This window comes from Drosophila subpulchrella, chromosome X (genome assembly GCF_014743375.2).
Source record: "Drosophila subpulchrella strain 33 F10 #4 breed RU33 chromosome X, RU_Dsub_v1.1 Primary Assembly, whole genome shotgun sequence".
Taxonomy (NCBI): Eukaryota; Metazoa; Arthropoda; class Insecta; order Diptera; family Drosophilidae; genus Drosophila; species Drosophila subpulchrella.
Genome location: NC_050613.1, coordinates 25715883 through 25729014, shown reverse-complemented (window position 1 = coordinate 25729014; position 13132 = coordinate 25715883). Strand labels below are relative to the sequence as shown.

Genomic DNA, 13132 nt, shown 5'->3' with positions numbered 1-13132 from the left:
GAGAATACTTGTAAAGTTGCTTGAAGATGATTTTTTCCTCTACTCAATTACGCATTAACTCCCCCTATTTCGTCGTAGGTAATCCATAGAACAACCAAAAAATGTACCTAAGGGAATTCCATTTACAATGCTTTTGATTGTTATAACAGGTTCCTTGGGCAAAAAAATCAACTGGTTCCAGCTGGGTTTTTTTTTAGGGAAGGGGCTAACCCGAAGCCGCCCAACCACGCCTTGAATTCCACCGATTTCGTCAGCCAAAGTTGGGATTACAGAACTGTTATACGCGTCCTATCACCAGGGTCTCCAGTGTCACCTTCAACTGTTATACCATATTGTTCGTTGTCCTCTCCGGTGTTTTCTTTTCGCTGGTAGTACGTTTCTGGGAATCCAGTTTTGGGGGCTCGCCCCATGGCACACACACACCAAAAGCCCCCCCGTGTGTGTGTGTGGGTATTTCTGTGCTTGTATTTGGGGGTTTGCCCATGTGCGCTTGCTCATCGCTTTTGTTGTATATACAAAATAATCGATTTTTTACAGCATTTTATCGTATGATATTAGAGCTCTTTCTCTGTATGTCGACTGTGACGTCAATGATGATGACGTCGCCCACTCCGGCTCTCCCTCATATCCGCCATCTCGCTCTCACTCGAAGGGGTCAATGCAGCCCACGAAACCGCATGGAAAATTTGTGAAAATCGCCGGCCTTCGCTTTATAAACAAAAGTCATTAATTATAATACGTTTTTGGCAACTGTAAATAACTTCACGTGACGCTTGGCCAAAAGCCGGAAAATTCATCTGACCAGAAAAGCGACGGAAAAAAACATACATATTAAACGAGCAAATAGATAAAACCAAAATTAGCGACAAAAAACCCATAAAAAATGTTCAAAATCCCACTGAGAAATTCACCGAAAAATATCAATATAATAAAATAGGGAAAACAAAGAAACGCACATGTTCATGTTATACGTAAGACTGAAAAAAGTATAATACATTTATTTTAAATAATAAAATGTATCCAAGAACTATTTTAAGAATAAGAACACTTTTATTTTAAACGTGGGATACATCACTAAAATTCATACTTTTAACGATACAATAAAGCAAAGAAAAGCAAATACAAATTCGCCACATCTAATGGCAAACATAACACCGTAATAAATCAAAAATAATATCAAAACCTAATATATTTGAAAAACGTACTAACTATTTTTGAAATAAAAAAAAATTTTCAAAATAAAGTTCATTTTGAATTCAAAGGATAAGACAAAAAGCTTTAAAAAAAATATAAAATAAAAAACAACACCATAAATTATATATTTCTAATGCGATTTTTAAAACTAATGGCATACATAACACCGTAATAAATCAAAAATAATATCAAAACCTCAAATATATTTGAAAAAAGTAGTAACCTTTTTGAAAAAACAAAAAATTGCAAAATAAAATTCATTTTGAATACAAAGGGTAAGGCAAAAAGCTTTACAAAAAATATAAAATAGAATTCAGCACTATAAGATATATATTCCTAAGGCGATTTTTAAAACTAAAAGTCTTTCTACAAAAATAGGAAATTTAAGGAATGACAAGTAATACAATTTTGTATGTTAAGCACCCATTTTAAAACCCATTGTGTACGACAATTTAAGTTCAACCAATTTGAATGAACAAAAATAGCTAAACTTATACATATACATATTAATATACATAGATAAAAAGTCCATTAATAAGCGCAGCCAGTCATTAAAAATCGCTATTTTGGCCTTGGAAGCGGTTGGCTGATTACGCAGTGGGCGGTGGGCAAAAGGGGCTTGGTCAGCCAGAAGAACTACTCGTAGATATGTTTGTAGATATGTTGTAGATACGTTTAGACCGCAGCTCTATAGATAAACCCCCCTGCAAGCAGGCACTCCTTTCGCTTTCGTGCAAACGGCATCGAGTTGGGCAAGGTCACGGGGTAAAGGGCGGCGAATAAACTTCGTCAAGGTCACCGGCGCAGGCGTATAACAGTTAATGCCTCGCCGCCGCCCTCAAAAATAAGATTGCAGGTGATCATCATCACATCAGCGAAAAACCCGTTTTATCTTGAAAAACTAACCACAAGACGCGACGGAAAAAAAACTGGTTGGATCGCTTGTTTCTTAACGCAACCGCTGATAAAGCTATAGTATAGGTATAGTATACCTATGTATAGTATGGTATAGCAATAGCCATAGCCTAGACATTTGCCTGTTAACTAGGTGTCTTGCCTTTGCCTTGGAAACGTTTTCGATGAAGATCGTAAAGTTTGATTTTTTTTTCGGACGAACAACAAAACACGTTTCCAACACATGAGACGGCTGGGCCGTGAACTGTGGGTCTGGTCTGCTGCCAGATTGAGATTAGACCGACTCGTGCCATAAAAACACAAATTATTGGGTGGCGCGATGCTGATTCCGGGAAGCACGTGAAACGGTAACGGTCAAACGGTCAAAGGAGCGCTGGAAATTTGAATTCGAATTTTAGGCGCGCATTCCAGCAGCGTTGCCAGAATTTAGGCAATTTCGAATACAGTTTAGAAAACGTTTTATAGAAAAGAATCCTCAAGATCCCTTAATATGTATATATTTTACAGTTTCTTTTTTATCGGGATGAACAAGATTTCAATTCTGATCAGAAATATGTTATCTTCAATAAGCTTTTCATTGACTATATTTCAGAAATGTATTTTTCTACTCCGAATAAAATGTTTATTTGTTTATTTTATTTTAACAAATTAAAGCTAGTATATAATTTTAAAATTAATGTTTTAAAAAAGGGGCGCTGGAAGTTAAAATCTTAATAAGTAACTTATTATGATTCCATAATTTTTGTAACGGTTCTAGCCACCTCTAGTACACAACCAAGGTTGCCAGTTCGGCAGAAACAGAAGCTGGTATTTATTTGTAGTATTTTTTGCAGTATTCATCGGCTGGCCAAGCAGTGTTGCGCAACGCGACGGCAATAGTGTTGCGAAGCTACGCCGTGCGAGTTTGCAAAACGTATTTTGTGTGTTGTTGTGTTGCTCGAGAGGGGAATCCAATAACTATACTATGGGATATATGCTTGCACGCCAATATAAATTAAATAATTTCAAATAATTGGAATTCGAAAAACAAAAGCCAACCGAAAAGCGGCGGTTGTGTGAGAACCAGTCCAGAAGACCAGTGCAAACCGAATTACCATTGTTATTATTATTTATTTGTTTTCTTTTGCATTTTTTTAACCGCTGTGCGGGAGTGCGTGGTGTGATACCAAAAACAGTGAGAGAAAGAAGTGATTAAAGAATAAAAATAAAAGGGGCAATGACGACGTCAACGATTAAGCCAACGGGCGGCGAGGAAGTGCCGCCGGCGGGGGTGGTGGGCGGCGTCGGCGATGTGGGAGTGGCCGCCAGCCTGTCGAAGCGGGATTCCGAGGAGGATGCGTGGGCCTCCAAGGGGTACATAAATCCGTTTGTCCATCGCCTCGAAATCGACAGTCACATTGAGGTGGCCAAGGTGAGTCCCCCTCCCCCTACCCCTCCCACGCCACTGTTTCCTCTTCTCCTCCTCCCACATTCCATCTCGCTCTTTCATTCATGCGAATCGGGCACATGTGCGATCTCCAGGTGCGCATCCAAAGGGGAATTATGTTATAACCTCCCCCACAAAAAAATAATGCATATGTACATATAACAGTCTTGCAACATCAATACCCTTAATCCATTTTAAGCTCAATCCCTTCTTCAGTTTCAATTACCCCCGCTCAATTGTACTCCACATCCGCCCCTGGCGATCTCCACTGGAGAGAGTGCGAGCGAAGAGCGAGAGAACTTTCTCTCGCCCCATCTCTTTCCTTCGCATTGCACTTGACATGCATTTGCCGTTACATTGGTCAATGTTCTTCTACTTTTTCGCATTGTTTTTGTTGTTTTTTCGTTCCTTTTTTATCGCCCTCTTCCTTCTTATTTTTTTTATCTGCCGCTGTCGACGTCTCTGCCTACGTCAGCGTTTTTTCTTTTTTTTTTGCTTGCGCGAGAATCGTATGATTTTCTTGTTCTCTTTGTTGTTGTTACGCCCCTCTAAATTTGCTGTTGGTGTTTTTGTTGCCATTGCTGCTGCGACGCACAGTGGCCAAAGTTGACCAAATAACGCGCAATAACAAAATTGTGGGGAAAACTTAGGTAGATATCCTGGAAGAGATTTCCGTTTTTCTTTTTTATTATCCATAAAATTAATTATTATCAATTGGTTTAAAAGATATATTTTATTAACAAAAGGGTTAAATGGCGCCACTGTGCGACGCCGGTTCTTTTGGCTTGTGTGCCGTTATTATTGTTATGTTTGTTGTTGCTATCTAAAGTGTATGCCTCTCGCTTGCACTTGCCAATTCAACGGGGTTCTTGTTCCGCTTTATTCCCGTTTTTTAATGGGTGCCTGAAAGATATTGTGGGGTATATTGGGATAAAAAGATATAGGGGTTCAATAAATACCATTTGTTATTACTATCTAACGAACCGACATAGCCCTAAAGATACAAGATATGGGATTTCAAGCAATCGCAACTAACTAAAGCGGAAATATCTTAAAGATACAAAGATTTTCAGATACAATTCGTACATGTATATGAGTTTATAATACAATAAAATATAATTTGTTTGTAGTTATCTTAATGATATCGCCCGATGGTACTGCATACCTAGAGTTCTATAAAAAGATACATATTGAAAGTACCTGTCATAAGGGTTTATATTGTAAAGATAAATCATTCCAAATAATTGCTCCATTTCCCGTTTCTTGGCAACCTTTGAAACACCTGCAAATTACCGTGTCAATTGCAATTTCCACCGAATCAATGGCAATAAGAAAAGTTTATTTTTACAAATGCCACAGTATTTGTTTAAAAAAATATTAAAAAAATGGTCTATGCATGATTAATCATTACGATTGTTTTGTAAAATATTGTTTTGAAATTCGTAGTTCATTAATATACTGACTCATAACAAGTTATTTCGCTTTGATAGTACCAATTTGTTGTTTCTAATAATAAACTAGAATAAATTACCCATGACGCAACCGAAAGTAATACACATAATACTTTTGTAGTATAAATCTCGGGACGAAAGTCAAATGGTTTTTATTAGATTGCCGGGTATCTTTACGATCAGTCTACCAAGTATTTGTCCAATCTTTCTTATTCTTTTTCGATTCCCGCTTTTTGTCATATAAGAAGAATTGGGTTCCACACTTACCACCCTGAAACCTCCCAATATGTATCACCCCACGACTAACCCGACACCTTATCACTACCTTCCAGTGCAACGTCAGTTGTTTTATTGCTTTTAAAGCACCCGATAATCGGGAAAACAGTTCTAATTTCATGCACGTGGGCTAATGGGAGAACTTGCCAGCTGGTAATACATATTTAGATATACCATACTTTTGGCCCACCCCTTCTATAATTCCTATATTTTGGTAAAGTTCGCTATTTGCACTTAGCGCTAATTGCTGCGAGTGGCAATAACACAACGATAAACAAAAGCAAATTCAAGTGTTTTAGCTTGTTTACGGATCAGTGCAGATTAGCCCGGGAAATGGTCTAATTGCGGTTAAAGGTTGCACAGAAAGAAACCTTTTATTATACAACAAAATATTCTTGAATATATTTAATCTTCTATGATACTCAAAACTATATATTATACTCACTACTATTAAAAATAAAACCTTTAATTTATGGAGTATAACTATATTAATTTGCAATAGAATGGCCCTTTTATCAATAATTCATTTTTGACACTATTTTAAATCAAGATATAATTAAATTTCCTATATATATAAGTATTTTCTTTCACTTATGATTGATTGTTTAGCTGATTCACCGAAATTCCCGTTTATGGCGTGTTTCAAATGAGTTGTGGCCATTGGCCAAGGGATTTGTAGGGATTTTCTAGGTGTATACTAGGCATGTACTATAAATAAATAGAGATTCGTTTGTAAAATGACTAAAAACCTTAGATTATTCCTAGAATGCATTTGCGGTAGACTAGGCAAATAATAGTATTTTGTTGGATAGGGCTTACGTAAAAATAATATTATAAAAATAAAGATTAAACTAGTTATGACTTTTCATTTTGATAAATAGCACTTAAGGTTCTTTAATTTTTTATATTGCGACATTGCAAACTGTATTATTCCATCAACCTACATATTTTCATGTCTCAATAATCACGCGACGTAAACAAATACTATATAATCAGTACCGATCTCAGTGACGCATCCAAATGGCTCTATCGCTGAGTCAAGTTTCAAAGTCTTGAATAAACGTTAATTGTTGCAAAACCAACAAACAAAATTGATAACTGCAATGGGGCGTAAAAAAATTGAAGTATATATACACATATTGCTAAGTTGAAAGTCTGAGATCAGCTGGGGAAGAGGAAGCAGTGCACTTATTGAGCCATTGACCCACTGAAATAATATGAATAAATATAAAGCCGGCGAAAAGTGGGGTTTTTGAGGGGGGATTCCATTGCGTGCACCACACAAAAACCCGTTTTCGCTTTCATTTCGCTGCCGACCGAAGTTCAAGGCACTTTAATGACCCTGACATTGTTGATACTTCCCACTTTGTTGGCATGCAGTAACTTTGACCATGACTCCCAGAAACACTTGCGGTCAAGAACATGATTAAAATATTATTAACCTGTTCTTGATCTTATATTATATCATCAATATAATCAGCACAAAAAAACGACTAAGAAAGAATATTTGGTAAACAAAATTAAAGCTGGAGCTTTACTAGCTTGAACTTGGCATTGATTCTTATAATGATAACGAGCGTTTTTTATATATAAGGTTAAAAACATTTTTGAACTTCTGTAAAGCATCATATTACTTTGCTCTTAGCTGTATATTTAAATTCATATACACACCGAAATCATCTGAATGAGTTTTTTAAATATAGAGATTATTATAGAGATCTTTGGAATGTGAGAATATTAAAAATTCAACTCTGATCTCACAGAATAATGTGATAAAGCGTAATCCCTAGAGCTGTATTATTTTAATAAACGCCACTCCAGACATTGGGTCGGAATGGTACGGTTCGGACTATTTCTATACCGATTCCAGGAACCGATTTTATCTAGAGGGCCGGATTGAAAGGCAAAGTTCAGGGCGGTACCCGACGGGCCTCCACTTGACTGATAAGCATAGCTTAAATGCTATATACTATAAATCGCTATCAGCGATTAACGCCCGGTTTATTGGCAGGTGGCGAATGTAAACATGGAAATGTTTGGCGACTCATTGATTTGTGGGGTCCATATTTTAATAGGCGACTGCTTGAATGAATTAATGCGAATACATGGTCATGTGATTGGCCTATTATCCGATAAGGGATACGTGATTGTCTGACTGTTTTTTTTGGTTCCTCAGATTAAGATACGATTTTTCGATTAAGTGCTAATGTACCCCGAATTGCGATTTAAAAATACTTTGTTTATTCGTTAATATTCTTTTTTAGGGCCAATAATCTTAGGTTAGTAGTATAGAATACATGGATACATGGATTAATAGAATTGATAAATCCTTTATTTATATGCCTTTCATATAAATATCTGTCTGGTAGCTAATCTAATCGGAATCAATTTAATCAGGCTGTATAAATTAAAACTTGACTTTTATTACTCAAAGACCAAGAGTTATGGGATACGAGGTAACCAAACATTTTTCATTAAATACATCGATTTCTTCTTCCTTGTTTCTAATGTCACCAATGGAAAGTCTCTACTATCGATGTTATCGACCGAAAAGCAGCTAAAAATCGATTGCTGGCAACAACGATGCTTTTGCAGCTCTAGCAGATAGTGATTTGTGTTAGACAAGTTCTACTGTACATCGTAACACATTTGGCTCTGCGTCAAAATTATTTTGTGGCAGGAGCTGGCAAATTCTGGAGCAAACAGGTTAAACACAACAATGTCGATGGTCGATACCCTGGACTACCTCATAGTGGGCAATCCCGTCAGCCAGCTGATCATCTTGTCCGCAAATGCCTTACTGCAGACCATCGGATTGCTGCCGCCGAAATGTCCCATGGAGGACACGCTTCTCGTCTTCCAACCCTCATCGCATTCGTTCGTGCGTTCGCATAGCTCACTGTACTGCCTCGCCGGAAGCCATTATAATTTCGTGAGGCTGGCCGGGATTAGCGGAGCATCGGCCATCTTTATGGGGGCCTACTGCAAGTATGTTCTGCGAGATCTGGATAATGTTCGGGAGCAACTGGACTCGCAGGCCTTCGCCGATGTGGCCAATCGCATCCACTTCCTGCACTCCTTCGCCTTGATGGCCATGCCCCTGGCCCACTATCCCTTCCTCACCGGAGCGCTGATGATCACCGGCACCCTGTTCTTCAGCGGTTCCATGTACTATCGCGCCCTCACGGGCGAGAAATGGATGCAGCCATATGCCACGGTCGGAGGATTCTGCCTCATGGGCGCCTGGCTGTCGTTGGTCCTCTAGAATTCGCTGCAATACGAATACGAATACGAAATACTTGTGTATAGCTTGTCCGGAATTGGAATGCCAGAATGCCACGATGAATCTCGTATCTCTAACTATGCTGGCAGTAGTGTATAGTAAATATATAGTTCGTCTTAAAAGTGAACTCTGGGAGGCTTCAGCAGCCCATGGAAGACACTTTTAAGATATATATTTCTATGAGCTGTTGGCCAAATGTACATACATAGATCCCTAAAATCAAATAAATACAATATAGGTCTATCATATAAGAAATAATATTATATGAAGGAAGTACAACAGGAATTATGGAGCGTTTTGGGGTTGGGATTCGAAGGTCCCTATTTAAAAGACCTTCCTTTTATTTGGTAGTTAATATTTATATTTCTATGCTTACCATAGTCGATAATGGTTACAATAGGTATATGCTTTGTAAGATATACCCAAAAACCCCATTACTTAATTTGTCAAATCCCTATTCAAATTCTTTACCCATTTTTCTTACAGATCTATGTGCTGACAGTGCTGCTGCTGCCCATCCGCGTGGTGGGCTGCGTCCTTTCCCTGATCTCCGCCTGGATGTTTGCCTGCATTGGACTCTATGGGATGACGCTGGATGATCTCAAGGCGAAACCCCTAACCGGCTGGCGCAAGTGAGTAAATATCACACCATTTCGCGAATCTCTGACTAATTAGCATATACCTTTCAGACAAATGCAATGCATGACGGCCTGCGGCATGCGCATGGTGTACACCTTCGGTTCGTTCCACTATGTGACCATGAAGGGTCGAGCGGCGACACCGAAGGAGGCACCCATACTGGTGGTGGCACCGCACTCCTCCTACGTGGACTCCATCCTGGTCGTGGCCAGTGGCCCGCCCTCGATAGTGGCCAAGCGGGAGACGGCGGACATCCCATTGCTGGGTCGGATCATCAACTATGCCCAGCCCATCTATGTGCAGCGCGAGGATCCCAATTCGCGCCAGAACACCATCCGGGACATTGTGAACCGAGCGCGCTCCACGGAGGACTGGCCGCAGGTGGTCATCTTCGCCGAGGGCACCTGCACCAATCGCACAGCCCTGATCAAGTTCAAGCCGGGTGCATTCTATCCGGGCGTGCCCGTCCAGCCGGTGCTCCTCAAGTATCCGAATAAGTACGACACCTTCACATGGACCTGGGACGGACCTGGAGTGTGAGTATCTAGGGGTTTTGGAAAGAATTTTGAATAAGAAACAGTAAGGCGGTTCAAAAAGGGTTTAAACAGCTTTATGTTAGGTCAAAGATGAATAATAATCAATCTTTAATAACAAATATGTTATTGTTATAATAACATAGGTTTTTAATCCATTATATGTATATTTGATTAGACTAATTTAAGCTTTAGGCTTTATATAGATTAGGAAGAGATAGAGAGCTTACTTGTGAAACTTTCAATATTGTAAGATAACTTTTATAGGAGGGTACTTGTATACCTATTAAAATCGATCTTATATTTTAATATTGATCTGTAATAAATATTATTGTAATTATAACCTCTTGTTTAATTTAGGTTGCGCCTTCTCTGGCTGACGATGACTCAGTTTTATAACCGTTGCGAGATCGAGTATCTGCCCGTATACACCCCATCCGCGGACGAGGTGGCCGATGCCAATCTGTATGCCAACAATGTGCGCGAGGTGATGGCCAAGTAAGTGGGGCGAAAGCCCGTCCGATTCTCTGAAATGGAAATTTTGGAAAAGATATAATTTGTAGAAATTGAATAGGTCATTTCCTTTAGCGTTCCTGTTTATAGCAGCAATTTTGTATTTTATAGTCAACATTATAGCGTTTATTTATGATAAACAAGAGATATTTTTTGTTTCTAGTTGTAAATTAATAATGTATTTATATAAGTCCAAATTCTTTGTGTATTTTTTTGGCGTATTTTATATCCACATGCGGTTATTATAAGTGTTTGTGTTTTTCCTTTCGATTTTTTTGGGAAGGGTGGGAACAAAATATTTATTTTTATTTAAGAAAATGATTAGTTAAATTAAAGGCCATGTTCAGATATACAAATATTATTTAGTTATTTATTTAATAACAATTTTCAAACGCTTCAAAATTGCCTTTACTGTAAGTTAATACAATTTTAAGATCACAAGATTATTGAAATGCCTACTAATACGCATTTTTCTAGGGCTCTGGGAGTACCCACCTCGGACTATTCCTTCGAAGACGTCATCGTGATGAGCCGGGCCCGCGACATGAAGATCCCCTTTCCCGGCGACATTGTGGAGATCGAGCGGACGATCGAGAAGCTGGGCCTGGTCGAGAGCCATCGGGATGCGGAGCTGTGCAAGGAATTCCTCCGGCTGCCCAACACGGACGCGGTGGACATCATCACGTTTGGCGAGCTGCTCCAGATGGATCTCAAGGATGCCAATCTGCACAAGCTGTTTTCGTTGCTCGATCACGTGGGTTTCTCGATCGGGAATCGCGAGCTCTGTCCTTTTCTAATCCGAATTCTTTATCTCTTTTCTTTTAGCGCCGCACGGGCACAGTGAGTTTGAAGAGCTTCCTGCTCTGCTCCCTCTTCTGCAAACTGAAGAACTCCGATCTAATGACCTTCCTGCGGGCCCTGATCTATGTAATATAAATTAAGAAAGCAAATGTGAATTGATTAATACAGTTTTAATATCCAATAGCTGTATAGCGAATCTAGTCAGCAAATCGACAGGGAAAGCTTTGTGCGATTAATGAGACATGCTGGCGGCAAGCTGAATGAACAAAAGGCCCAGGCGCTCTTCTATGCGCTGGATACCCAGAACCTGGGCTATGTCTCCTTCGGTGGGTACACTATATTAAATAAATGCCAATCCTTAAATATAAAAAAAAAAATATTTCAGATTCCTTCGTTGAGCATACGGAAAAGCAGAAATCGAGCTATAAATTCCTCTACCACAAATCGGAGCACATAAGGCGACCGAAGGCAGTCAGCACGCCTGCCAACTGAATATGTGGAGCACACTTTTGTGTTTATTTCACTGGAAATGAAGAAAGTATCTGGAAGACGAGGAGTTGCAACCAAGAGAAAAACAAATACCCAACCTAAGCAGAAAGTTCAACTGTCGAGTGTATATTTTTAATATTTATTTATCGTGTAGCGCGTGTCCTGGCACCCCCATATATATATTGTAATTAATATAATTTCTATTATTATTACCATAGTTTCTTGAGAACACTGCTCACAGCACAGAGATCCGGATCTTATTGCGCCCCAGCTTTGTTATTATTTATACTCGGACTCTAAACGCAAGTCATTTCATCTTTGTGATTCTTATTATACACACTTACGTTATATGTACACTTAAATATTAAAGCATATATAAACAAGTATGTATCTTATGTAGAGGCAGGCAAAGCAACCTTGAATATTTCCTAATTTCCCTGGCCAAAAAAAAAGAAAAGAAACCACAAAGAATTGTATGGCAAGCCATAGGTATAAGATATAACAGCAGACCCAGCCAATGAAGCTCTCCATCGATCCCACTCACTCACTAAAAACCACCAAGACCACACAGAACAATGGAACTGCGATCGAAATCGATCATAACCACCACTACTAACCAACCAAAACTGAACAACCACCAAGCACACTACATGAAAACCTTTTGTAATCGATTATAATCGATCGGGGAAGATTTCTTTTTCACCTTAAAAGTATAGAGAACCATGTCACACAATAACCCATATAGGAATGCTTTCTAAAATTACCCAATCTCAACTAAATTTGTAAGAAATTATCGATTATGATCTATTATTTTAGATTTGCTAATCAACCAATTTAAAAACTGATTGTACATAATGTCTTCAAGATAGACAAGAGATTGTAAAACTTTCGATTTCTTCTGGATCATTCTTGTAACTGTTTGCCTAATTTAATTTTGCTGAATTTAAATTTAAGGATCTCTGATCTGTAGAATGTTACCTTCAGATCTATAGTTCCTCAGAGTTATCGAACATTTCTTGTGCATTTGTATCCACACGGCCAACTTCTCTAGACTTTACACAAAAGCACTTGGCACGGAGAGCAGAGATCTATGTAGAGCACAGCCTGTACTTAAGTCAAACACCTTGGGCACACCCCCACTTCACACTACATAAATGATTGATTATTGGAAACACACCATGGAACACCAGGTATTGTGTAATTGTAAAGAATATCTGCTATCTGCAATAGAAAATCTGCTCTTTCGAAATGATAATTATGCTTTCGAGAGGGCAAACAGGCGAACTCCTCCGTAGTTTTTACATTTTGAGAAGATCTAACCCTAAGCTAAACGATCTAATTTATGTGCTATTGTAATAGATATTATTAGAGCCCTAAGCCTGCACCGAGAGCAAACCCAATTCGGCTGAGAAATCTGCTCAAAAAATATATATGTGTGTACGATTTTAAACCCAGCCTGCTTATCTATTTCGATGGGAATGGGTTTAATGGGCGTTTTCTAAAAAAAAAAAAAAACGCCCTCCGCTCATGAGTTGATCTAAAATGTAAAGATCTCTGGAAGCAGCACAGTCAGACATTGAGACTCCAGCAGATCGGATCTAATTTTTTTTAG

General features: G+C 38.8%; 2 protein-coding genes across 2 annotated transcripts; both read left to right on the top strand.

The window, feature by feature from the left end:
* Nucleotides 1-3011: 3011 nt before the first annotated feature.
* On the top strand, nt 3012-12974 carry LOC119558109 (lysophosphatidylcholine acyltransferase). Its single transcript, XM_037871334.1, has 8 exons — nt 3012-3520; nt 9032-9177; nt 9235-9720; nt 10078-10215; nt 10708-10984; nt 11056-11157; nt 11216-11357; nt 11417-12974. Exons 1-8 carry the CDS (start codon nt 3326-3328, stop codon nt 11521-11523), a joined length of 1593 nt encoding a protein of 530 aa, XP_037727262.1. The 5' UTR covers nt 3012-3325; the 3' UTR covers nt 11524-12974.
* Nucleotides 7765-8920, top strand: LOC119558110 (transmembrane protein 256 homolog). The gene has a single exon (XM_037871335.1). It carries the CDS (start codon nt 7982-7984, stop codon nt 8525-8527), a length of 546 nt encoding a protein of 181 aa, XP_037727263.1. The 5' UTR covers nt 7765-7981; the 3' UTR covers nt 8528-8920.
* Nucleotides 12975-13132: the final 158 nt, after the last annotated feature.

Excerpts from the sequence above, each read along its gene's own strand:
- LOC119558110 (XM_037871335.1), top strand. The coding sequence starts at position 7,982 with ATGTCGATGGTCGATACCCTGGACTACCTCATAGTGGGCAATCCCGTC.
- LOC119558109 (XM_037871334.1), top strand. The coding sequence starts at position 3,326 with ATGACGACGTCAACGATTAAGCCAACGGGCGGCGAGGAAGTGCCGCCG. Across the intron at positions 11,158-11,215 it reads TCCTGCGGGCCCTGATCTAT|CTGTATAGCGAATCTAGTCA; the intron begins GTAATATAAATT and ends AATATCCAATAG. Across the intron at positions 11,358-11,416 it reads CCTGGGCTATGTCTCCTTCG|ATTCCTTCGTTGAGCATACG; the intron begins GTGGGTACACTA and ends AAAATATTTCAG.